At 43.1% G+C, this 27177-nt stretch overlaps 1 protein-coding gene across 1 annotated transcript in view; it reads right to left on the bottom strand.

Annotated features, from left to right (window-relative positions):
- Positions 1-27177, bottom strand: part of GUCY1B1 (guanylate cyclase 1 soluble subunit beta 1) — a 392747-nt gene that overhangs the window by 48379 nt on the left and 317191 nt on the right. Inside the window, exon 11 of the mRNA XM_069243115.1 lies at positions 13657-13797. Within this exon, the coding sequence (XP_069099216.1) occupies positions 13657-13797 (141 nt within the window). The remainder of the gene's footprint in view (positions 1-13656; positions 13798-27177) is intronic.

The raw sequence follows: 27177 nt of genomic DNA, 5'->3' as shown, positions 1-27177 counted from the left end.
CTTAAAGACTCCTGATAGATATCAATATACTGATACACACCAATCTCGTTCTTTTCAGGATTCACTGGATAAATGCAGTGAGAAAAGAGGGCATTCCGAACAACATAATGAGTATGTGAAGCTGAGAGAAGATTCAGAACACTCATCTGAAGTTTCCATAAAAAAGACAGAGAAACTACCCCAACAGAAAGCACAAGTCAAAAAGAAAAAAGTGGCAGCATTTTGAGCTAAAAATGCCACACATAATAAGAACTTTATTGAGGAACAGAAAGTGGGCAGTAACTAAGCTAGACAGCACGGCAGAGGTCACATTAGTTGGCAGGAATCTTCATGAGCTTCTGGATGTGACAGCAAATGATAACTTTTTAGAAGTCAAAACTGCGGACAGGTCCGTCTCCCCGGACAGGGTTTACAAAGTGAAAATTGAAATAGAGGGAGACATAGAGTGCACAATTAAAGTAATATTTTGGGGAAGAATAACATTGAGTTATGATATCCTCTTGGCAGAAAAAGATTGACCACCAGAATTTGTCTGTAATCTCCCACTAGGGGAAGATGTCATTTTGCCATCTTTTTCGTCATTGATCCTGAAGAATTACAAAAGGGTTGTGCCATATATTGGGCAATGACACAAGCTCCAGCACTTTATCACAATCATGCACAATGGAATAAAGACTCCCCCTACCATATCATATCATTTAAATCCATACCACAGCCTCAACCACAATACTCCATTCAACATGAGGCTAAAGCACCAGTGAGAGAAATATTCACACAACGTGAGTACCAGGGTGCAATAGAACCCTGCGTATCACAAATAAACAACCTTTTGTTCCCAGTAGCTAAGCCAGACCATTCATATAGAATAGTCTTAAATTACAGACATTTAATAAATCACACATGCACATTTGCTATACAAAATGCACACAGCACAGTACTTATTAACAATTTAGTGCGCAAAAAAATAAAACAATCTTGGATATTCCCAATGTTTTTTTCTGACAAAATCTAGCGCCTGACAGTAGGGATCTAAGTGCCTTTAGCTTGCTCAGCTCACAAAGAAAATATTGTTGACTCCCACTAAGGTTTAAGAACAGTCCTGGACTGTTCTCAGCACGTGTAACATCAATATTACCAGGATATTGACTCCAAAATGTTGTCCTCTGTAGAGGATATCTACCTTGCAGATGATGACTTAGTCACACACATAAGACAGGTGGATCACATTGTTGTGGGATTTGCTGAATTAGGATACAAATTCAATTTCAAGAAAACAAAGATTACATTTCTCAGTGTCCTGTTTCGAGGATACGAGTTTTCAGATGAAGGGAAGAGCCTGGCAACCCAATTTCTAGAAAAGTGCACACAGTTACAACCACCAAACACTATCAAAAAGCTACTATCATTGTTGGGCTTTTCCAATTTTGGCACAACATACATTCCAGATTATGTACAAAGCATAAAACCACTTTGTGATTTAATACGTCCATAATTTTCAAGTAAATTTTGGACAGTTAAACATCCATGCATTCTTAGAGCATTGTAGTAAGACATGCTTGAAGCAAAATACTTACACATGTGTGATAACAAAACAAACCTGGTCCTCAGAGTAATTGCTGGTGCCATCGGATTAATCTATGTAACATTTAATAAAGGTGATACCAGTCCAATGGCATAGAAATCACATTTGTATTCCAAAGCTGAACAACGCTTTCCTTCCACTGAACAAATTCTGACTGCGGTTCAGATGGCTGTCATAAAAGAGAGACCTCTGGCTTAGCAGAAATGCATTATTGTCATGACCCCAATACCAGCCTTAGAGGCTGTTACAAAAGCTAGTGTTCCAAACGCAAAAGCATTGCATCCATATGGATCCTATGGGCAATGTCTCTGACAGCCACTGATGCTGATTATGTTTTTGGTCCAAAACTACAGACCCAAGAGTTCCTTGAATATGAACTTGGATACCCAATACCTACAAACATTTTGCCTCTTGATCAATACCAAATGATCATCTACACTGATGGCTCAGTGCAACCAGAAGTAGGCACTAAACAACAATACTCTACCGATTGTGTGGCCGTGAGCGGTTTCATGAGGGATGGGAAATTGCACCCTTCGATCACATGCACACAGGCCCTAGGGGATTGCACTGCACAACTTGCAGACCTTAATGCTCTAATATTGACACTGAAACATATTGATCCTGAACTTCTGACATCGCGTGTGATTTGTACTATTGTGTCCTGTATTTTAGTGAATATCTGCATTCCAGGTGCCAAACTGGGTTCAGAGATTCAAATGGGAATCCCATCAAACACAGATTACTGAGGGAGAAGGTAGCAGACTTGAAGGAAAATGCTACCAAATGCCCATGTAGAGCATAATCTGGGGCATCAATGTGTAGGAGTACACGTTGTAGGAAACTCTTTGGCTGATGAAGAAGCCAAGTCAGCAGTAGCTACAGCTTCTGTTGCTGAGATTACTTGTTTCTGTACGAGGTTGGATGATGAAACACTGACTGCTGTGAAAGCTTTGGCACATCCCACCTAATATTCCTAACATCTAAGTGTCTAAAACATTGCATTTGCAACAATACTAGGGGTGGTTGATCATGTGATTCCCAACCAAGACCAAAGATTAGATCTCATAAAGTCAGCACATAAGGGGGTTGTCTCTGCCTATGCAGGTGTGGCGGCTACTACTTCCTTACTCCAAAAGTGCTGTTGAAGGTCAGGTCTATACAAGCAGACCAAACAGTATGTCCTTTTTTGTGACATCTGCCAACAAATTAGAGAGCCCCCCATCATGCGCCCACCGCAGACAACCCTCCTAATTTCCAACAAACCACTACAATGTGTATATCTGGATCCCTGTGGTCCCCTAACACTAGATGGTGCATACAAATACATCTTAGTCGCTGTTGATTCTTGCTCCAGGTTTCTATGGGTATGGCCATAATGATCAGCTGACGCTTGAACTGTTATTACAGATTTGCAAGTTTTCATCGGGACATATGGAGTTGTGGCATTCCATTCAGACCAGGGCCGGATCTTTGCCTCCACGGTGTACAGGGACACCATGACAACTATTGGTGTCCAACTCCATTTCTCATCTCCCTAGGATCCTGAGGAAATTGTGGTTGTGGAGTGGAAGTACTAGGTACGGTTCGTAACTAGCTTAACCAAATGTATGGAGTCCAGAGAGTACTTAATAATCTGCCAAGAAGGTCTTTGGGAGGGAGTAACCCTTATGAGGTACTGTTTGGCATACCTATGTATGTCCTGGGTCTTGATAGATCTGGTTTGGTGGCAGCAGACACAGCCTTTGACATAAATGAATGTGTCACTGCCTTGCAGGAATTACAACAGTTCTGTGATGAAAGCTCATCTGCATGTGCTGCCACCCTGGGAATGAGGTATTCATCAACAACATCAACTGGCTGGATTCCTAAAGTCGGGGATGTAGTGCGAGAAAAGATTGCTGTAAAAATTTAATTTAACCCTTGTTATGGGGACCAGTTCCAGTCCTGGAAGTAAATTGTACCAGAACTGTCATCCTACCACCACTGTCTGGTTCCAGAGAAAACCACTTTGTTTCAAATGACAATGTCAAGTTACACCATGTGGTCAGTCCTGCACAGTAGACCAAGATGACTCCTGGGTAGTTCCTGAACCCCTCTCACTGCCAATCAGGATGTACCTCTACAAGTTTTAAGCAACAGCGATGAAACTTCCTCAATCTTGGGGATAGGGGGAAAAAGAACTGTCATTAGTCACTACATCTACGGCAAGAAATGTCCAAAGTTCTGAATTATTTTACTAAAATTACACACAAACGGATGGAAACATTTACTATGAACCACCAAGGGATATGGTGACATCTGTCAATTCTCCTTCTCTGACATCCGCTTTAGTGTTTGCACGAACTGCTTCTAGATATTTTGCTGACATCCCTATGATTCATTTTCAAATTCTTCAACATCTTCTGCAGCACCTGTATTAAGAATATGTAAGCTATTCAATTGGCTTAAAACAAACTATCTAATTTGCCTATGTAATCATCAGTGGATTGTGTTAATTGTGCTTGCCTTCCTTCTATGGATTGGTTGTGTCATCATTTTGTTTTTGCTGATACATGGTCATTATCTTCCTGAACACTCTGCTGGTGAGCTAGTGGATTAGATTTTGAAGCATTACCTATCCACACATAGGTCCAAAGAGACTTATCCCCAGTGACCCTTTCAGCTATTCCGATTCCTGATGGGATTGTTTGGGTTAAAGTGCCATTTGATGTATACGGACTGACAGAAATTATTCAAATTTCAAAGTTTCTATGAATTATATAATAACACCAGGGGTTGTTTCCGATGATTGGAATGTAAAAACAGATGCTTCTGTGCTCTCTGAGCTTGAATATTACACTGAGTTTGAAAGTAAAGATGTTCATCAAACAACAGCATATTATGGGGAAATGTTTTGTTACCATCATTATGGACATCAGTCTACACATAAAGCCAGCACCCCAAGAAATGTTTATATATATACACAATAGGAACATTGTCCAACTCTGCCAGTTGGGAGTGCCAATACATATGTAGAAAATGTTGCATATTTAACTGGGTATGATGTCAAAAATGCTAAGTCTTACCACCTATACTACCTGCTAAGTCTTAAATTGCCACCTATGAAATTGCAGAACATTCTGTTAACATATACCAAATTAATGTATTATGATTCATTTGTTTCCCTGTTGTCCGTAGAAGACTGTCAATATTGGTAGATGTCGATTTACTTAAAGAGTGTGTGGGGAACTGGAGATTGGCAATTACAGTGAGGGGAAGCTTTGCTTAGAGCATGCCTTATTCCGTTGCAAATTACATTTTTATTTAAGACTGTACAGCAAACAATTGATTTAGGCTTGGCCAAAATTAAGGAATTCAATGCGCCCAATATTCTGTCACCAGCTAAATTTGACAAATAGCAAAAGAATTTAAATGTCACTTAAGAACAGCTCAACAGATTGGTCTAAAATGGAACATTTAAATTAACACTTAGAGGTCCCAAAGGGTGGCTATTGTGACCAGTGGACACAAATGGTTGTCAAGCGTATTGTGTAAACTCCACAGGGGATTTTAGAGTGAGACAACCTGACCCTAGTTACATCTCACAACAATACTCTGACATCATCACCACATATAGTGTGAGCAAAGTATGTCAACAATGGTTGAAAATTTCCACATTAATAGCTGTTAAAGAACACCTTAGTCTCCGGTCAGAAAACACAGACTTACAAGACTTTCTGTTAAGCACCAGAAAACCATGCACAAATCAAACATTTTATGCAATGTATAATGAAAATTGGAAATTATCGCAAATGGAAGCCGCTGCCCGGTTGAAGCTGATAGATCAGGAAAATGTGCAAAAAGTTTTAGCGTCTATAGATAATGAAATGATCACTTTGTTCACCCGCATATACACCCTTAACACTGTTCAACCAAAAAATATATTCAAAAATATTGAGTTACAGAAATATGGAGTTTTCAATATTGTGACACAGAAATATTGTCTGTAACAATATAATTGACAGAAATATCGCTGTTTTAAGGTAAGAAATATTGATTTTTAAGTGTTTTTATGTTTTTAAATTATATTTTAATTGTCTATGTTTTATATTGTGTGTGTTACTGTTGTTAATGTTTTTAAATATAGTATGTAATTTTAAGTTATTTATATTATTAATGTAATTGTAAAATAGTAATTTATAGTTTTGCAGCAGGGTGTGAGGCTTGAAGGGTACCGGGTGGGAAGGGAATTAAGTATAATTCATTTATATATTTTTAAATTAATATTAAATATGTATTTGTTTATTAGGTATGCAAATTGTGTAAATAATATTTTTTATGTTATATTATAGTTCCAGGCTGTTGGGTTTGTGTGGTTATACGGTGGGGAGATAAATAAATGATAATTGATTAGTAATTCATTACTAATAAATTATTAATTTATTAGTTGTTGATCAGTTATATAAATTGTTTAATTATTATAATTTTGTAATCTATATTTTAGATGTGGGTTGTTGCGTTCATAGGGGTAAAGGGAGGGAAGTTAATTAGTTATTAATTAATAATTAGTCACATGTTAGTTAATTACTTACTTAAATTGTGTAATTATTATAATTCTTTAATTTACATTTTGGATGCGCGTTCTTGGATTAGTAGGCATATAGGATGGAAAGTTAATTACATAATAATTAATTATAATTATTTGTATATAATAATTAATTCATTGTTCATTTATTATAAAAAATGTGTAAATATTTAATTTTTTTAATTTAGATATACTTTTTATGTGTGTCTACAGTGTGGCAGCGTGTACAATCTAACAAAGCATTCAATGCCCAAGCGCAGTCTTACCAAGAGGAGGAGTCACTCGATCTCAGACACCTTCTTCGAAGAAAAACAAGTTGTAACACTGTGAGCCCAACACTAGATGTTGGACTTATGCAAAGCATGTGTATCTACAGCTACACATGCCAACAAACATTCAGTTTTATGGTAATAGATTTACAATTTTATGAAATTAATAGTTGTATTAAAGTAAGGTATGTGTTTGAAGTAAAGTACTTTCCTTATTGTTGCCCAGACTGAATTGGGAATACTTAATTTTACCCCTCATGAGTCCCATGCTTTCCCGACTATTGCATCGACTGGAGTAGGAAGAGTAAATTTTACCCCTCCTGAGTCCAATGCTTTTCCTACTTTTACACTGACTGGACAGAGAATAGTAAATTGTACCCCTCTTAACTCCAATGATTTCCATAGTGTTGCACAAACTGGAGTGGGAATAGTAAATTTTACCCCTTCTGAGTCCAGTGCTTTCCCTACTGTTGCACCGACTGGAATGGGAATAGTACATTTTACATTCCAAAGTCCAACACTTTCCTTACTATTGCACTGACTGGAGTGGAAATAGTACATTTTACCCCTCCTGAGTCCAATGTTTTCCCTACTGTTGCACACATTGCAGAGGGAATATTAAATATTACCCCTCTTGGGTCATATGCTTTCCCTATTGTTGTGCTAACTGGAGTGGGAATAGTACATATTACCCCTCCTGAGTCTGATGAGGGTTCATTACCAGACATGAACAGTGAGATTGTAATTGCTACAAGAAGCTTTCTATGAGCTGTCCCTTGTGGATCAAGTGGCTCCTTGTGATACAACACCTGGCAGGATGCTGCCGCCTAAGTTGGAGCAATGGCTTAGGCAACAGAACATGAGTGTTCCCTCACTTTCCTTGTCAATGATTTGGTTACTTTAACACTTGCTGAAGTGAGGGTTTTCCTGGATTCAATAACAATTGATGAAATTGGTGATTTGTTAAAGGATCACAATTATTGTTGATCTTCTGTCATTTGGCCTTAATTTATATCAAAGTTTTGTGAAATTCTAAATTGACCCTTTTTAATTTGTGTCAAGCTGGTCTATCCTGCTAGTCAACATGGACATTGTTATCTGTTTTTGCATATCTTAGCTTGCTTTTACTAGTTAATGTAGGAATGGTGATTTTAATATTAGGTTTTTGTTGTTGACCTCTGCACTTTTGAACCTACAATCGGGAGGGGTTTATAAGGTTATTTTAGCATTTACACAGCACAATATTTTACCTCTGGGCCTTCAGCCTGTGCCTTTCCCCTAGTTACATTTCATTTTTATTCCTCTTATTAGTTAAGCAAAGCTTCATTTAGTGGAGATGTTTTGTTAGTTTTATTAGTTGCCCTCCCATGCAGAATTTGTTATATTTTTTCTTTTCACAACATTTTCATTCTGTGCTCAACCCAAGGCTGCCCACAGTAGCTTACTGGGTATTGCAGGTAAAAAGAGCATGATATCTACCTTGCATAGAAAAATATGTGTTGTCACGTCTGGCCAATTCTTAGAACATCAGATGTTTTATTATGAAACATCACACTGCCCTCACCACCACAGAGGGAACATTCCAGCCAGCCTGCTTTCTTATGCTGCACGTTGTTGTTATAGTTTCTGCTGATATTCTGCACTCTCTCTTAATCCAAGTGGGAGGACTCTCTGCAGACCAACAGACCTCTTCTTTACCTGTAACACAGGTATGATGATTGGGTTTCCTTTCAGGGATTAGATGAGCATATTGGGACTAACACTGCTATTGCTCTCATGTAGAATCTTTGTAGTGCAGGTAGGGATTTTAGATGCACTATTGTGACAGCATGGTGGGACTTTTCCTTTGTTTCATTTTTGTAGTCACTCCTCTAATGGTGTTGTGTTTTATTATCCTAATCACAAATCATGCCTTTCTACATGGAATGCATTTCCTTCAATAAACATATCGAACAGTGGCATCTGGCTCATATTTACAGTGGTGTGGCAGGCAAAATACCGGTGGTACAATAATGAAATTTAAAATATGTCACTTACCGCGTGGCGTCCTCCACTTCTCTCCTTGAAGCTCCAACTCAAGACCCAGGAAACTGCACTAACCAGTCCTGGCACTGCTCCAGTGCTGTTAGAAAGCATCAGAATTGGAGGGAGCGGCCTCCTTCAGTGTTCCTAAGAGAGCAGGAGGCCTGTGCTTTCTCTAACCCAGCTGTCTTAAAACATCTGAGCTAGAGAAGTTAAAAATACGCATGTCTGGATGGCCATCGCAAGAAATCCGGCCAAAGGGACACTTTAAACTAAAGGTGCACAATTAGGAGTTACATTAGGTTGTTAAACATACACCTTGATATGGTTTGATCTTATATGAAGAATAATCATGTTAATATTTGAATAACATTATACATCTTTTGCATAGACATAGATTATCACTGTTTAGTGTTCTAGAGGGGTCTGAGAGTCTTTAGGTCTCCCATCCTTTGGGACCACTGCGATTCCACATTTGGCACCCAGGGGGTCCTTGGGACAATTTTTTCCGTCTTGAGGCACTTTAAACTAAAGTGCAGATCTCCCTGCTGCCACTCAGCAGCAATTGATCCACCCTGTCCTGACAGTTCAAGACAGGGTGCTGAAAAGTAAAATGGTAATAAATGCATTTTATTCCTATTTTATTTTTCAGCTCTGGGGGCATTCTTTTAGCAGGGTGTTGTGCCTCTGCTCTCATGGCGGAGCCATTTGGGTATTGAACCCAGTCCTGCTTCTGTTTGTCTTTGCATTTATGATACTTCCTTGAGGAGTCTTAGAATGAAATACAATAGGCTGCCACAAATCACCTTTACTCTTGGGTTCTGGCAAGGTGCTGCTATCTAGTCAAAAGGATTAAGCCGACAGCTGTCCCACGATGTGGGATCAGACTCAGGGCCTGATAGACTTGGCATCATTGGCATGGTCTCCCCTAACCCTTTGCCTCTACTTCCCTAGGTTGTATCTGTGTGTTGAACTGTTTTTGCTGTTTTGTTTGCTCTGGATACTTTACCACTGCTGACCAGTGCTAAAGGGTAAGTGTTCCCTGTATAAATTATATGTGTACATTGGCTTATCCATGATTGCATATTTGATTTACTAGTAAGTCCCTAGTAAAGTGCACCAGAAGTGCCCTGGGCCTGTGAATAAAATGTTTCTAGTGGGCCTGCAGCACTGGTTGTGCCACCCACATTAGTAGCTCTGTAAACATGGCTTAGACCTGCCACTGCAGTGTCTGTGACTGCAATTTTAAACTGCTGAATCGACTTGGCAAGTGTTCCCACTTGCCAGGCCTAAACCTTCCCTTTTTATAAATGTAAGGTATCCATAAGGTAGGCCCTAGGTAGCCCAATGGGCAGGTTGCAGTGTGTGTTAAAGGTGGAACATGTATGTATGTGTTTTACATGTCCTGACAGTGAAATACTGCCAAATTCGGTTTTCACTGTTGCAAGGCCTATCTCTCTCCTAGGTTAACATAGGGGCTGCTTTTAAATATTATTAAAGCACAGATTCCCTTTGGGACCAGATAGAGGTATGGAGTTTGGGGTCTCTGAAATCACAATAAAAAAATGCGTGTTTTAGTGAAGTTGTTTTTTAGATTGTGTGTTTGAAAATGCCACTTTTAGAAAGTTAGCATTTTCTTGCTTAAAGTATTCTGTGACTCTGCCTGTTTGTGGATTCCCTGTCTGGGTCAGTTTGACAGTTCGGCTGCTTGCACCTCACCTCTAGACAGTAAAACAAAGGTAGATGTAGTGTAGTCTGCATATCCTGATAGGCCATCTGGGCTGGGGAGAGTGGTCACTTACACCTGGAAGGGCTGTGCCTGCCCTCACACAATGTAGTCTCCAACCCCCTGGAGTGTGTCTGGGGCCTGGCCTGAGAAAGGGTGGATCTTGAAAACAAAAGAGACTGCTCTTTGGAGTAGGCCTACTTCAAAGGCAGAAAGGGGTATAAGAAGAGCACCCAAACCCCAGAAAATTAGATTACTTCTGCAACCAAGTGGAATCCCTGCCAAGGAGAAGAGCTCGAGAAGGTGGAGGAGGAGTACTGCCCTTTTGCCTGTGACTGTTTTTTGCTGGGTTGGCCTGCAGTAGCTGCTTCTACCTGAGACTGACTTTTGTGTGACTTTCCACTAGTGAAGAATGTCCAAGGGCTTGAACTGAGCTTGCCTACTGTTGTTGAAGTTTCAGGGACAACAAAGACTTCTTCTGACAGCACTTGGGCTTTCTGCTGAGAGTCCTGCCTGCCAAGTAGTGCCCTAACCTGTCTCTGGGCAATTGAAAGGTGCAGCTGGTGGAAAAGGACAGAAATTCACGCAAAGACCACCATGTGGTGAAACTTTCAATGCACTACCCGCCTCGCGGCCGATAAACGATGCGCTGCCAGCCTCGCAGCTACAATCACTCTCTACCTGCATCACGGCTGGGAGATTGACGCAACACAGCTTGAGAAATGATGTGCATCACCAGCAGCAGCTGCTAACGATGCAAGCCCCCACGCAGCATGGTTTTCTGACACTGTGTGACCGGATTTTAACGCAACATCGCTGGGCATGGACAATCAATGCAAAGCCTGCCTAGATCTGAGATGCCCATCCAGGATCGATGCATCGCTCTCTTGGGGGGGGAGAAGAAATGACGCGCTCTGACCCGACGGGAGGAGGAATGACGCACAGTCTCACTTGAAAAATCAACACATATCTGGCCTTTTCCGATGCACACTCACCAGTATGAATTTATTTTGACGCTACCCAGGTACTTTTGTGTGTTAACAGCGTTCTCACTGTTTTCTAAGGATTTAAGACTCTTAGGGGGGCATTACAACCTCGGCGGTCTTTTCAAAAGACCACCGAGGCCGCGGGAGACAGAATACCGCCATTGCCGGCGGTATTTCTGTCTCCCTAATATGACATTTCCGCTGGCCCAGCGGAAATGTCACATCAACATTGCAGCCGGCTCGTAATAGAGCAGGCGGCAATGCTGATGTGCAGCGGGTGCAGTAGCACCCGTCGCACATTTCACTGCCCGAAATTCGGACAGTGAAATGTGTGACGGGGCTATGCCTGGGGGCCCCTGCACTGCCCATGCCAAGTGCATGGGCAGTGCAGGGGCCCCCAGGGGCACCCCAAGTCCCCTTACCGCCGGCCTTTCCATGGCGGTGTGTACCGCCATGGACAGGCCGGCGGTCGGGGACTCATAATCCCCAGGGCAGTGGTGCTGGCACCACTGCCCTGGGGACTATGACCGCCAGGCGGAATCCTGCCGGGAAAGTGGAGGGGCCGGCGGTATGGCCATGGCAATTCCGCCACGGTCATAATTACTGGCGGAACACCGCTAGCCTGTTGGCGGTGTTACCGCCAACATACCGCAGGCCGCCAGGGTCGTAATGACCCGCTTATTCTTTTTACAATTCATATCTCGACTTGTGTATGTTACATTTGTTGTTATTTTGGTCTTGTTTTGTTTAGACAAATATTACCTATTTTTCTAAACCTGTGTTGTGTCCTTTGTAGTGTTCTCACTGAGTTACTGGGTGTGTTGGTACAAAAACTTTACACATTGCTTCTGAAGTTAAGCCTACCTGCTCATGCCAAGCTACCAAAGGGGCAAGCGGGGGTTAACTGAGGGTGATTCTCCGTACCCTGACTAGAGTGAGGGGCCTTGCTTGGATGGAGGTAACCTGACTGCCAACCAAAGACCCCATTTCTAACAGGGCCTCATTACAAGTTTGGTGAGAGACCGCTGACAACCCAGCGGCCTCACCTCTCATTGTATTATGATGTTCCCACCGGGCTGACTGGCGGGAACATTGTATTATGATATTCCCACTGGTCAGCCCGGCTGGAACAGTGCTATGGTATTGGTCTTGGCTCCCTTAAGGGAGCTGAGGCCAATACTATAGCATAACAGCACCCAGACAGTGCTCATTTATAGGGTGCTGGGCAGAAGGGCCCATACACTGCCCACAACATGGTCATGGGCAGTGCAGGCCCCCAGCCCTGGCCCCCTGTACTTCCTCTCTGCCAGCCTTTCCAAGGCAGTTTAACTGCAATTCTGACAGCACAAAAAACACTTTGCACTGGTTTGTTTAAGGGGTCATTACTGGAGCAGATTAGCACACACACCCTTAGGCCTAAATTAGAGTTGGGCAGATAGGGTGCTCTCTCACAACAGTGATGTACTGCACTGTCTGCCAAACGCTTGGTTCTCCTGCCCAATATTGGGTCAGGCAGCCCTCTATGTTTACAACACAATAAAATGTACTTTTACAAAACCAAACTACCATATTGGGAGTTTGGTTGTGGAAAAGTAAAACCTTTTAAAAGTTTGGTGACAAGCGTACCATAGTCTTCTTAATGGCTTTTTATGAACCATTGTGACAGCAGTTTAAACAAACCATATAGCTCATGTTCTAAATTTGACAAGCAGAGTAAAGGCGTGAAGGCAGGGATAAAGTCCTCCACTACTCTGATTGCCTTTATTCCATCAGTGAACCTCTAAATCAGGCCCTTAGGCTTCACAGAAAGCACTAGAAGTAAACACAAACAAGGTAAAATATGTTCTTTTCCCAAAACGAGATGCATCTCATGTGTGCTGCAATGCACTTTGCACGTTCTATGGCTGGAAAATGCCTGATTTTGCCTGCACATCGGACAGCACACTCCAGCACAAATTCACTTCTTCTCTATAGTGCAAGGGTTTGCGTCATGCAAGGCAGACTTGTTTGAGCACCAGCACAGGCAATTACACTAGCAGCCGGCCATTCTTTGTAGATATGGCTCCGTGCAGTGCTTTCTGCCTTTTAATTCAAATTGTAATGCTGTCCTGTGTTGAATGAGTCATTAGTGAATCTGGGCCCTAGAGTGTTTAATATCCTGCTGGTCCAGATGGGTTCGCTTTCACAGCATCTTCACACATGGCACATACCTCAAAGGAAGAGTAGTATTTTACTATATTTGAATGGTAACACACTAATGGAAATTGTTTTGTTCTTAAACAAAATAAATTTTCAAACATTAGTTAGAAGCTCTCTTTTACATATTTTCTTTTTTAAATCAGGCCATACATTATTTGTTTGCACTAAAAGAATAGTATAGTCTACCCAACAATGTTATTAAGCAGTGCCTTGTGAAACAACTACATTATTATGTTCCTAGTTACATGTGCAAATATCATCTTGATCTGTAGTTTACGACATTATAGTAAAAAGCCCATGCTGACCTGAACAGGTTCTCCATCTACTTGAACTTGACCAGCAATTTCCAGCATGTCTAATGCCAGATGACAAATTGACTGAGCATGATGTGTACATGGTTCTGGAATACCACTTACAGTCATGTATTTGTCTCCAACTGTCTCTACCTGTGAAATAAAAAGAATGACATGTTATGCAATTATCTTGAGTAATATTTAAACATAAATTGTAAATATGCATGTACACTGCATTACAATGCATTTGCTGAAAGTAGTTTGGACCCCACTGACTAAAGAATTCAGAAAACGTATCAGGCCCAGGCCACAATTCAACAGTTCTAGCAGGCTGCCATCAAGATCCAGAAAAATCAACTCAAACAGTGGAACTGGCTCTTCTCCACAGAGGACCCTTCTTCATCCGTTTGGTCCTCAATATAGAAATCAGCTGATCCAGGCCTCAGTCTCTAGCCAGGCAAAAGACAGCAGACAACAAGCACATTCTCTTTGCTGGGTCATGAAGTCTCTTTCCAAGGTCTGTTGTTTTCTGATAAGCTGATTTTTACATGTACGTTAGTTACTCATGTGTGGCAACTCTCGATCTAATCCTAACAGAAATACCACAGCACGGCCATCCCCCTTTTCCGGCCTTTCCTGTTTGCTTTCCCACAAACTATCCCAAAGTACACTGCTTTAGCACTTTTCAAGGAGACAGGACCCCTGTCTCTCTGTTCACAGTAACTACATTCTACACAGAACCCTGTCATATGTAAATGAGGCATCTACCTACCAATCCATTTTTGGCTGCTCTGGAAACATGCTTCCTCCTAATTATGAGCAGAGATATAAAGTCGAGGAAGGCGCCCAGGTTGAACAGTTCTCTTAACACTAAGCCCTGTTTTGACACACACAATTCCATCTGTGATAGCAAGTGGATTACTGGTAAGGGCAGGTAAGTACCTCCACTTAGCAATATGGCCACTAACCTCCACTTAGGTCCAGTTAGGTCTTAATAAATTAAACCCAGCCCAACCTATGGTAGCTTAGCAACAAGCGACAAGGCTTAACTTAGGAGACAAATGTGTAAAGCATTTAAAAATCACAAAACAGTAAATAAGTAAAACACAAAATTCAATAAAAATACAACACCAATTCATAACAATAGATTATACTTATATCTTTAAAATGATACCAATGTGATTGAAATTGGACAAGGGGAACCGGAGATATGAATTTTGTTTTAAATAAAGTTTTCTACTACATAACGGCAACTAACGCTCAAAGGGTTAAACAAAGGTTGCACTGGAAAGGGACAAAGTCCAGAGTTCAGGCCACTTATGAGGTAACACTGTCTCACTTACTTTCGGAAGTGTTTCTTGATTCAGGAAAGTGGTCCACAGCACCAGCCAAGGGTTCAGAGGCTCTGGTTTGCCTCTTGGGGCATGGGACTACAACTCCCACATTGCACCTCTTCAACTTATGGAGTTGCTCCAAACGTCTCAAAACTTCTGGATCTTCTTCCAGAGGTCCTTTTTGTATCCTTGAAGTGCCCAGCTTTGAGTTGCTCCTTCGGAGTTGGGGCTAAAATTTCCAGAATGCACCTGGTCAGAATCCTCAAATGGCCAATGGAGGCTGGTTAGCTTGGCTCTGCTTGCAGGACTTGATGCAGGGGACTCTGGGCAGCTCCTTTGTACACTTAGCAAACAGGGAGTTCCTTATTGAAGCAGTACAAGTCAGGCAAAGTCCTTTTAGTGGTGAAGCCTAATTGTCTGGGGTTGCAGGATGTGAGGGAGGTGCAGTGTTCCTCCAAATGTCCTTCCCTGCCTTTCAATCAATCAATCAATCAGGAATTTGTAAAGTGCATTACTCACCTGTGAGGGTCTCAAGGTGCTGAAGAGGGGGGGAAAGGGGGGAGGTACTGCTACTGCTCGACAGCCAGGTCTTGAAAAGTGTCCTGAAGGTAAGGAGGTCTTTGGTCTGGCACAGGTGGGTGGGAAGAGTGTTCCACATTTTGGCGGTGAGGTGCGAGAATTATCTACCGCCGGTTGTAGTTCTGCGGACGTGTGGGACGGTTGTGAGGGCGAGGTCGGCGGAGCGGAGATGCTGGGTCGGGGTGTAGAAGTAGAGTTGAGGTACTCTGGTCCGGTGTTGTGCAGTGCTTTGTGAGTGTGGATGAGGAGTTTGAAGGTGATCTTGTTGACTGGGAGCCAGTGCAGTTTTTTCAGGTGGTCTGTGATGTGGCAGTGGCAGGGGATGTCCAGGATGAGGCATGTAGAGGCGTTCTGGATGCGTTGCAGCCTCTTCTGGAGTTTGGCCATGGTTCCTGCGTAGAGGGCTTTGCCGTAGTCCAGCTTACTGCTTACGAGGGCTTAGGTGACAGTTATTTTGTTTTCGGTGGGTATCCATTTGTAGATCTTTTGGAGCATGCGGAGGGTGTTGAAGCAGGAGGAGGAGACAGGGTTGGCGGTCTAGGTCATGGATAGTGAGGGGTCCAAGTTGAATCCTAGGTTGCGTGCGTTGTCGGTGGGAGTCAGAGTGGTTCCGAAAGTGTCAGGCCACCAGTAGTCATCCCATGTGGAGTGGGTGCAGCCGAAGATGAGGACTTACGTTTTGTCTGAATTGAGTTTGAGGCAGCTGCTCTTCATCCATTCGGCGATGGCCTTCATTCCTTCATGGAGGTAGATCTTGACAGAGTCCTTGGTGAGCGAGAAGATCAGCTGGGTGTCGTCGGCGTATGAGATGATGTTGAGGTTGTGGTATCTGGTGATATTAGTGAGCCGGTCCATGTACACGTTGAAGAGAGTCGGGCTGAGGGATGAACCTTGGGGTATGCCGCAGATGGTTCCGGTGGCCTCCGAGCGGAATGGGGAGGCAGACTCTCTGGGTTCTGCCGGTGACCAAGGAGGTACCCGGTCCAGGGCTTTGTCATGGATTCCAGCATTGCTGAGGCGTGAGAGTAGGGTGTGGTGGTAGACGGTGTCGAACGTGGTTGAGAGGAACAGGAAGATGAGGGCTGCGGTTTCGCCACTGTCCAGTATGGTTAGGATGTCGTTGGTGGCGGCGATGAGGGCGGTTTCGGTGCTGTGGTTGCTGTGGAATCCAGATTGGGAAGGGTCCAGGGTACGGTTTACCTCGAGGAAGCGGGTTAGTTGTCTGTTGACAGCCTTCTTGATGACTTTTGCCGGGAAGGGGAGCAGGGAGATAGGCGGAAGTTCTTGAGGTCCTTTGGGTCCGCCTTGGGTGTTTTGAGGAGGGTGTTGATCTCGGCGTGTTTCCAGCTCTCCGGGAAGGTGGCAGACTCGAAAGAGCTGTTGATGATCTTCTGTAGTTGGGGTGCAATGACAGAGCTTGCTTTGTTGAGGACGTGGTGAGGGCAGGGGTCAGATGGAGGACAGAGTGGATGGTGTTCATGATTTTGATGGTGTCGTTGTCGTTGATGGGGGTCCAGGAGAGCAGAAGGTTGGTCAGAGGTGAATCTGTGGTGTTGGTGGTTGCCGGGGCGGTCTGGGTGCTGAAGCTGTTGTGGATGTCTACTATCTTGCAGTGGAAGTAGGAGGCTAGGGAGTCGCAGAGGTCTTAGGATGGTGGGATGTCATTGGTGTTGGAGCTGGGGTTGGAGAGTTCCTTTACGACGTTCAAGAGCTCCTTGTGGCTGTGTGTGTTGTTGTTGATTCGGTCTTTGAAGGCGGTTCTTTCAACGGCTCGGATGAGTTGGTGGTGTCTGCGGATGGCGTTTTGGGAGGCTGTGAGGTTGTCCAGACTCTGATCTTGGTGCCACTTTCTTTCGAGTCTTCTGCACCTTTGCTTAGATTTGTGGAGGTAGGCGGTAAACCAGAAGGCCTTTCTGCACCTGTTGGAAGGATTCTTGATTGGGCTGAAAGTATTGGCACAGGTGTTGACCCATTACCTGAAGCTGGGGGCAGCTGCATCAGTGTCAGTGGTGTTGATGGGTGGGTTCTGGGAGAGGGTCGCGATAAGTTGGTCTTCGGTGACCTTGTTCCAACTGCGGTGGGGGATCCGTTGTGGGTGGTGGTGTGTTGTGGGTTTCTTGAAGGCGAAGTGGATGCAGCAGTAGTTTGTCCAGTATAGTTCATTAGTGTGGCTGAAAGAGACATGATTGATGGTGGAGAAAATAGGGTTGAGTGTGTGTCTTGACGAGCTGTTTGAGGCCAAGCTTGGAGAGGTTGTTGAGCAGGGTGGCGGTGTTGTTGTCATTGGTGTTCTCGAGGTGGAAGTTTAGGTCTCCTAGGAGTATGCAGTCAGTAGATGCAAGAGTATGTGTGCTGATGATGTCAGTAATGGAGTCGCTGAATGGCTGTCGTGGGCCGGGGGCCTGTAGACGAGGGTCCCACGGAGGATGGTGTTTGGGTCAGTCCGGATTTGGAAGTGCACGAGTTCGGCAGTGCTGAGGGTGTCTTTGGTTTTGGTCGTGATCCTGAGGGTGTTCTTGTGGATGATGGTAATGCCTCCTCCTGGTTTGTTGGAGCGGTCCCTATGAGTGATCTTGTAGCCGTCTGGGATGGCTATGGTGATGTCAGGCGCTGAAAAGGGGTTCATCCAGGTCTCGGTCAGGAAGGCGATGTCCCGGGAGACTGAGTCGAGTAGATTCCATAGCTCTACTGCGTGCTTGTGGATGGAGTGGGTGTTGAGGAGGAAACATCTGAGATGGTTGCGTCCTGCCTTGGTGGGTGGGATGTTGGTGTGGAGACTGGTGAAGGTGCAGTTCCAGCAGGAGAACGGTCCACAGGTGGTCTGCAGGGGGCATGATGGGAGGCGGGAGAGCAGCCAGTGTTGAGGGCGTGGAGGGTGGTGTCGGCGTAGTGAAGACGTGCGTGGGCGAGACGGGAGCCGGGGATTCTGGCACTGGCTGCGGTTCAGGCACAGACGGTCTCAGACGGACTTGCCTTTGGAGTGCTTTCGGCACACCAGCAGCACGCCTGCTGCACACTTCCACGAAGTAGGGAGGTGGGGGGGTGGAGAGGAGAGCTGGAAGGCGGGAGGGGGACGAAAAATTGTGTGAAAAAGGGGGCAGAGCTGAAAAAGGGGGCGAGGAAGCGGGGCAGCAGTGGCGGGAAGAGAGAGAGAGGGGGAGAGCAAAAGTGAGAGAGAGAGCAGAGTGAGAGAGAAACGAGGAAAAGGAGCACTAAGGGACAGCAGAGAGCAAAGCAAAGCAAAAGGAGGAGAATTAATTTTATTCCAAATGTGAGGTATCTGACACTTAAGGAGACTTTGCTAGTTAAAATAAAGTCTCCTCATTTTAGCCTATGGAGACCATTCACTACAGTGAGGAAAAAACGAATTTGGCTATTTTACCTCACCAGGGCTTATAAAACTATTTGTATAATGGCACCCGACCCTAGGGGCACATAGGTCACATCTCAGGGGTGACTTATATGTACAAATAAGGTAGTTTAAGACTTTGGAAGTGTGTTTAATTCCAAAGTCGAATGTGCATATAAGTTTAGTTTAAAAGCAGCCAGAAAGGCAGGCCTGCCTTTAAAATGACAGTGGGCACCTTAGCAGTGCACCTATGGGTGCACTACCTATGCTGAGCTCCCTAAACCTACATGCCCTACCATATACTAGAGACTTATAGGTAGGTTGACAAGGCCAATTATAATTAGCCTAATTTGCATACTTATTTTATACAGATCACAGGCCCTGGGACTGGTTAGCAGTCCCAAGGGCACCATCAGAGTCAGGAAAACCCCAGCAAAAGTGAAAAATGGGGGCAAAGAGTTAGGAGTACTTTTCAATTAGTCCTGTTTTCTCACAATATGATCCTGTACACGCCAAAAGACCCTATTCCAAATTAAGAGGTCAATAATTACTACTGCCAGTCTTCCTTCTGGCAGAGCCAATTCTTTGTTTTCTAGCAAGAAGAAGTTCTCTTGAATCTTTGAGGTGTTGATTACTGTCACTGGAGGGAAGTGGAGGCAGTAGAACTAGTCTACTACTGTTAAGCTTCCAACCACCACAAATATTAATTTTATGAATGTATCTGTATTTTAAATTTAGTAGAATCAACCTTCACCACTGAACTAGATGGGCCAGATTCACCCTTGCACCAGCTAGGGGAGGGCAAGAGCGATGCAAAACCTAAGTGAGATTTATCAAGCCATGCAAGACCACCTGGCTAAGCTGCGCAAACCACTGGTTTGCCTTACTCTGCCCTAGGGAGGTGTTACATGGGTGACGCCAGAGTGTCCCCATGCATCCAACCATGTATTCTAGTGCATTTCCAGATTTACCACTAGAGGTAGACCTGGGGATGCGTCAAAATTCTATGCCTCACCAGGAGAGGCATAACAAGGAGAAATATGTTTTTTCCTCCTCGTTTTTAGCCTCTTTCTACATGTGCTGCATTCTGCAGCACATATAGCTTCTTAGGATCACAATCATGTCTGATACATAGGCACCCTTGCTCCATGGTGCAAGGGAGCCTGCATTGGTGCTAGGATGCTGATTGTGCGCCAGCGCAGGTAGAGGATATGAGTGCTCCAGATCTTGATAGAGAAGGTGCATTCCTGTCCTCCCAATTTCACACAGAGCAGCAAGATGTCTTGCTGTGTTGTGCTGCATGAAGCTTCATTAAATCTGGTGCTAGATTTTCAATCGTGTAGCCACATTAGGCTATCGAGTGAAAATAATAGTATGCCACTTGTAAAGGTAGAGGCACACTATTCATAAACTTTTAGCATGTTGTGTTTATACAAAAATTCTGTCTAGTGGGCAATATGTCACATCTAGGGATTACTCAGGTAATGTTTGAAAATATGTTCTTCAACATGTCACAAACATTCCTTTTGACATATTATTGCAGCATGTAGCCTAGTCAGTCCTTAAACCTCATTTTTCCAGCTACATGCGTAGGCAGTGTAAATGGCATGGTAGACCACGTATGACACATAGGGGGAGATTCTCAAACATTTTGTGCTGGATTAGGGTCACAAGGTGACACTAACCAGCATGGAGGGGGAGATTTATAAACATTTTGCATTGAGTTAGCATCACAAAAGTGACGCTAACCAGCACAAAATGTTTTTGTCTTAGTTTACTATTCAGCACAAAACTTGTTTTGCACTGGAAGATACCCTAAAAGTGACACAAAGCAGAGTGAAGCACTGCTTTGCATTACTTAGCTCCAAGGGGTGTTGGATGGGTGGTACATGGGCTTTCCCATGCAACCACCCATGCCTTTTGCCACAAAACTGTATCTGCATACAATAGTAAACTTTTTGCTCCAAAAGTTAACACCATTTGAAAGCAGGTGTGAAAAGGTGAAATCTTTTCATTTCTCATTTCTTTTCTGACTTTGCATGGCTGCTGCACTGTGCAGCATGCACACAAAGTAGGAAATGTTTTAGTAGTCTGTACTGGAAGGGTACCCTTCAGTACAAACCCTATACTAGACTCACACTGACGCCCCTGCACTATGGTGCAAAGGTGTGTGAATGGCACACAGCAGCTGAAATCAGCACCGGTGCTAGGGAGAGAGGGAGGAGAGTGCAAAATCTTGGTATCACGCAATGCAGCACAGCCTTTTCGGCTGCTGCGTTGCCCAGCGGTTTTGTAAATGTGGGCGAAATATTTTTTGCCTGATTCATTTTTCAGTGTCAGTACCCAAATGTAACCCAAAGCAGTGCAAAAAGCTGCTTTGCATTATTTTGCATCATGGGGGCCTTACATGGATGATATATTGGCATTGCTATGCAACCGCCCATGCTTTTTTATGCTATTCACTAACATTAGTAGACACGGTTAAGTGCCAAAAATTAATGCAGCTGAAAAGCAGGCATTAAAAGGCAAAAAGTTTTCATGTCTCCGTGCTTTTCCGGATTTACATGTGTGCTGCATTGTACAGCACACATACAAAGTAGGAAAAGGATTTTCACTTGTCTAGCCTTAGTATTTTTTGCTAAAAAGATACCTTTCTGCACAAATCCTATGCTAGACTCATGCACACACCCTAGCACTGTGGCTCTAAGGTGTGTGCGTGGCACACTGCAGCTGAAATCAGTGCTGGTGCTAGGGAAAGGGAAGAAGAGACCCATATTTATGTGAATATGGTGCTCTCCTGGTCTCTCCTTGTCACACAATGCAGCACAGCATTTTTGGCTGCTGCTGTACGTTCTGTGACATTTTTCAGAATGTGGGCCTTAATGCTTATGCCAGTGGTTTACTCTGCACCATGTTACCATGCTGTTGCTGAGAAAATAAATGTGCTAATTAGCTTTAGACAATTTTATGTCCTGCTTAGGATTTATGGTGCACACATACTTGGAGCGTGAATTGCAATCTCACAGAGCCCTGAGTCAAAAAGCCAGGAAATCCAAGCTAAGAAAATATGAAGATATCAAGAGTGTGCCGCATAGAAAGGTGAATTTCTTATAGTAAAGTGCTCACAAATGCACAATTTCACATTGATGCAAATGAAGATCCTCAAATTGCATAATAATGTACCTACTCCAAGAATGCCAGAAAAGCATTTAGGTGAGGCTTTAATTGTAGTTCTAAAAAGATCATTAATACCCTGGAGACTGGCCCACATCCCACAAGGTCAACAGAGGTCCTGATCTACACTCTTCTGCTGGAGGACTGACTTAATATTTTGAGATCAATGATTAGAAGACAGGGATCTCTAACCCTTCAATGCAGCCACCATTTGAGCACCTCAGCTATAGACTTAGTGAAAAGCTGAGTGGGCGCCATGTGGTTTTGCCCTGTTAGGCATGGTTGTTTTACACAAAAACATCCCAAAGCTGCAATCTTCATGTGTAAAACAAACAATCAATGGCCTTGTCCAGCAGGGAGTTTCTCCCTAAGTGTTAGGGCCATTCATTGCTTTCCTTCTGGGTACTGCCGTACCTTGGATGGTGGTTCCAAGAAGTGAAATCTAATGATGACCATCCCTTCGTAAATAGAAATGGGGACCTGTCAATATGATTGGAAGACATTGGCAGTAATTCTAAATTAAATGGTTGACCCCCAGGTTTGGCACACACCAACACCAGATACTAAATAACTGTCAAAGTCTTTATCAGCCACTGTTAAAAAATAAGACACTGTGTGTTAGAAATGGGGTCTCTGGTTGGCAGTAGGTTTGCACTCTGTCCAAGCAGGGACCATCACTCTAGACAGGGCAATGAAGATACACATTTAAGAGAACCGCTGCTCACCCCCTTGCTAGCTTGGCACAAGCAATCAGGCTTATCTCAAAAGCAAGTATTTGCACCAACATACACAGTAATACAGTGAAAAAACTGCAAAATGGACACCACATCAGTTCAGAGAAATGGGCAGTATTTATCTAAATCAAACAGGACCAAACTGACGAAAATCCAACATACACAAGTCAAGATATGAATTTTCAAAAGAATAAGAGTCCTACTCCATAGGAAATAATAGGAGTGTTGATGTTACACAAAGTACCTACGTTGCGTCAGAAATAAAGCCGCAAGGGTGAGCGTGCATAGAAAATGTCAGTGATGCGGAAATTTCTCACTCACAAGCAAGACTCTGCATCATTTTCTTCTCAGGTATGTGCTGCGTTGGATTCTCTCTCCCGCAAGACAGCGATGCGATGGGCACCTCGGAACCGCGCAGGCTTGCATTGACTTTTGACGCCCAGTGATGATGCGTGAGAAATCCGGTCGCATAGTGTCAGAAAACCATGCTGCGTGGGGTTTGCATCATTATCAGCAGCCGCAAGCAGGTGTTGCGTTGAATTTAGCTGTGAAGTGGGTGGCATGTCATTTTTCACCCACGTTGCAGGTGGTACAATGACATTTTCCCCACACAGCATTCTGTGTGAGGATTTCAGTCCTTGTTCTACCAACTTCACCTTTCAAAGGCCCAGGGACTGGAAAGGGCACCAATTGGCAAGGCAAGAGTCTCAGCAGAGAGTCCAGGTGCTGGCAGAGGACGTCTTTGATGGCCCTAAGACTTCAAAACAAGAGGCAAGCTAAATATAAGCCTTTGGAGATTCTTCACAAGCAGGAATATACCACAAAATCCAGTCTTTGTCCCCTTTCAGGCAGAAGCAGCAACTGCAGGCCAACCCATTAAAGCACAATCACATGCAAAGGGGCAGTACTCCTCCTCCAGCTCTTCAGCTCTTTTCCTTGGCAGAGGTTCCTCTTGATTCCAGAAGTAATCTAAAAATCTGTGGTTTTGGGTCCACTTCTTATACCCCTTTCTGCATTTGAAGTAGTCAAACTTCAAAGGAAAGTCTCTGTTGTTCACAAGATCCTGCCTTGCCGAGGCCTGGCTCCAGACTCACACCAGGGGGTTGGAGACTACATTGTGTAAGGGCAGGCACAGCCCATTCAGGTGTAAGTGACCACTCCTCCCTCCACTCTAGCTCAGATGGACCATCAGGATATGCAGGCTACACCCCAGCTCCCTTAGTGTCAATGTCTAGAGGGGATTCACAAACAGCCCAACTCTCAGCCTGGCCCAGACAGGGAATACACAACAGGCAGAGTCATACAATGGTGAAAAGCAAGAAAATGCCCATTTCTAAAAGTGGTATTTTCAAACTGACAACGTAAAAAACAACTTTACCAAAATATGTATTTTTAAATTTAAATTGTTAGTTTAGAGACACCAAACTCCAAATTTCTATCTGCTCCCAAAGGGAAACTGCACTTAAATGTTATTTAAAGGCAGCCCTTTTGTTAACCTATGAAAGAGATAGGCCTTGCAACAGTGAAAAACGAATTTGGAAGTATTTGACTGTTAGGAAGGACATGTAAAACACATCAGTACACGTCTCACTTTCAACATATACTGCACCCTGCCCATGGGGCTACCTATGGCCTACCTTTGGGGTTACCTTACATGTACAAAAATGGAAGGTTGGGACCTGGCAAGTGGATACACTTGCCAGGTCGAATTGGCAGTTTAAAACTGCACACACTGGCACTACAGTGGCAGGGCTGAGACATGTTTATAGGGCTACTCGTGTGGGTGGCACAACCAGTGCTGCAAGCCCACCAGCAGCATTTGATTTCCAGACCCTTGGCACTTCTAGTGCACTTTACTAGAGACTTACTAGTAAATCAGTTGTGCCAATCATGGAAAAGCCAATTACATATACATTTTACACAGGGAGCACTTGCACTTTAGCACTGGTCAGCAGTAGTAAAGTGCCCAGAGAACCTAAAACAGCAAAAACAGAGCCGAGCCCACAGTCAACACTTGAGAAGCAGATGTAAAAACAGACTGGGGAGACCACGCTAAGGATGCCAGGTCTAACACTGTGGTATTTGTTTTCTTAATATAAACATAATATAGCAATTTGATGATTAAAACAAAAACACAATGAAAACGACTGATTAAAAATTGATGTGGCAGTCAAGTATCAAGAAATTATTTTAAAGAGATTGTTTAAGCAGATGTCAGTTACCTACATTTCATGATATATTCATTCTATAATACATTTATGAAAGGAGATTAAAATAAGCAAATACCGAAACCATGTCGGAACATGTCACTCAATTGCAGGACGATTTAGGAGGATTCAGTTTCCGTTCCAGAAAGATTTACAGGCAGTATCATAACCAGAAAGACTGCAAGCCCCTAGTTCTACAGCCTCTACTTTGCTTTGTCATTGTAAGAAACCGCATTAGCCAGATAGGTGTGATTGATTGACAAGGGGATTGACAAGGGATATCTATATGGACTCTAGCAGAACGCTCCCACAGTAGATGAAGGCCGTATATTTCTGATAATGCTGGGTCATAAACCCATGCGACAAATTATAATAAGCTAGACAAGAGAGCGAATTTAGCTTCCTTTAAGATGTTTTGTTAGGGTTTCCTCCTGCAAATATCTTTAAAAATAGGCCAAACAACAGATTTTACAGAGAATCATCTCATACATGTGCTAAAAAGAAACAAGTTTGGAAGGGACTATCCCAGTTCTTTTGATGTGCTAAGCAAGTCCTAACATCTTCATGGGTGTTGCGGGTTCACCCATCCCAACATATTGATAACCTTGTGGTATAATACTACCTTTCAGCATAATTTCACAAAAAATATTTCTACTAAGACGACGACGCAGGCAGCTCAAAAAAGCCATTTCACGTGGCCTATCATTTTATGAACTCTATTTTGACTTCTATTTTTCAATTTATTTCATGTTTCGTTCTTTCTTCTTTGAAGTGGACTATTAGCCATATGTTATGACTCACAGCATTCTTGGAAGAGGCAGTGTGAAAATATTAAAACCTCACAATACAGTACAGACTTGGAAGACCTTACAGGTTTGCATAGAGGGTTAATCTAATCTTAAATAAAGGTCAGTGTCTCCGACAACAGTAGTGATTATCATTAGAACATTAGATTTACATACGTATTTTAAAATGATATTACACTTTTACCAAACATTAACATATGGAATTAAAGATATGTTCCTGTTAAATACAAACTTTTTATTTCGAAAAGCAAAAAGATTTTTTTTTAAAGCTTTTAACTTTCAAGAAGAAAAGGAATTTTGTCCAGAAACACAATTTTATTTTTAGTAAATATATATTCGGTGTCTAGGTATTATTGCCGTTTTCATCAAATCTCACTTAAATTGTTGCCGCATATCATCATGCCGGTATCAGTATTAAATCAATGGTGGGCACCATCAAAACTTGGATGCCCATAATATGCCAGGAATTACCATTATTGCTTCAGGGCAAGGGTCAGCGTTATACCAGGCTTAGGCATTATCAAGCCATGGATAACAACAATATGCTAAGAATTTCCTCATGATTTCAGGGCGAGTGTATAACAAGTGTTGGCACTATCCCACCATAGTCACCATCAATATGGCAGTAATTGCCATCATTGTGAAAAAGAGGCATTATCCCTAATGTGGAAAATAATATTCCATACACTTCCACATTATACTAAAAATTACCACCGTTTTGCAGGTGCCAGCAATTTACCATGGTTGCACATTATCAACCATTATGGGAATGAATGCTGGCAAAAGCCAATAATTACCATCATTATCAGGGGTCAAAAATGTAGCATGGATGTGAACCATTCTGCTACAGATGCAAACAATATAACGAGAGTTAATACTATTATTCCAGAGTTGGCATTATGTCAAGAGCGGGAAAAATCAAGCCATGGATACTTACCATTTTCCAACAATGCCTACGTTCATACCATGGCCAGAAGTATTCCTAGAGTTTGCACAACAAATCCATGCCCTCACACATCCACACGAGCACACTGAAACACAAAAGCTGCAGTTTTATCCAAGAATATATTTTAAATATTAACCCTCTGCTTGCCAGCAGCAATGTGTCCTAAACATGCTTCCTCATCACCTCATCATGATCCTCCAGGCGTCTCCCTTTCCCCAAAAATGCAGGCTTTTTGTAACATTAACTGCGTGAGTGACAGCACGAAGCATTCAATAAAGCCAATCACTAGGTGATTGTCTGTATTGCATGTTCAGAGCTGTGAATCACACCGTTAGCTTTATGTATGAACACACGTATAGCTCTTTGATCGAGACCCGCAGATAGTACCTACGTAAATAACCAAA

Source organism: Pleurodeles waltl, chromosome 1_2 (genome assembly GCF_031143425.1).
Source record: "Pleurodeles waltl isolate 20211129_DDA chromosome 1_2, aPleWal1.hap1.20221129, whole genome shotgun sequence".
NCBI classification, from domain to species: Eukaryota; Metazoa; Chordata; class Amphibia; order Caudata; family Salamandridae; genus Pleurodeles; species Pleurodeles waltl.
This window is presented reverse-complemented; position numbering and strand designations above follow the sequence as displayed.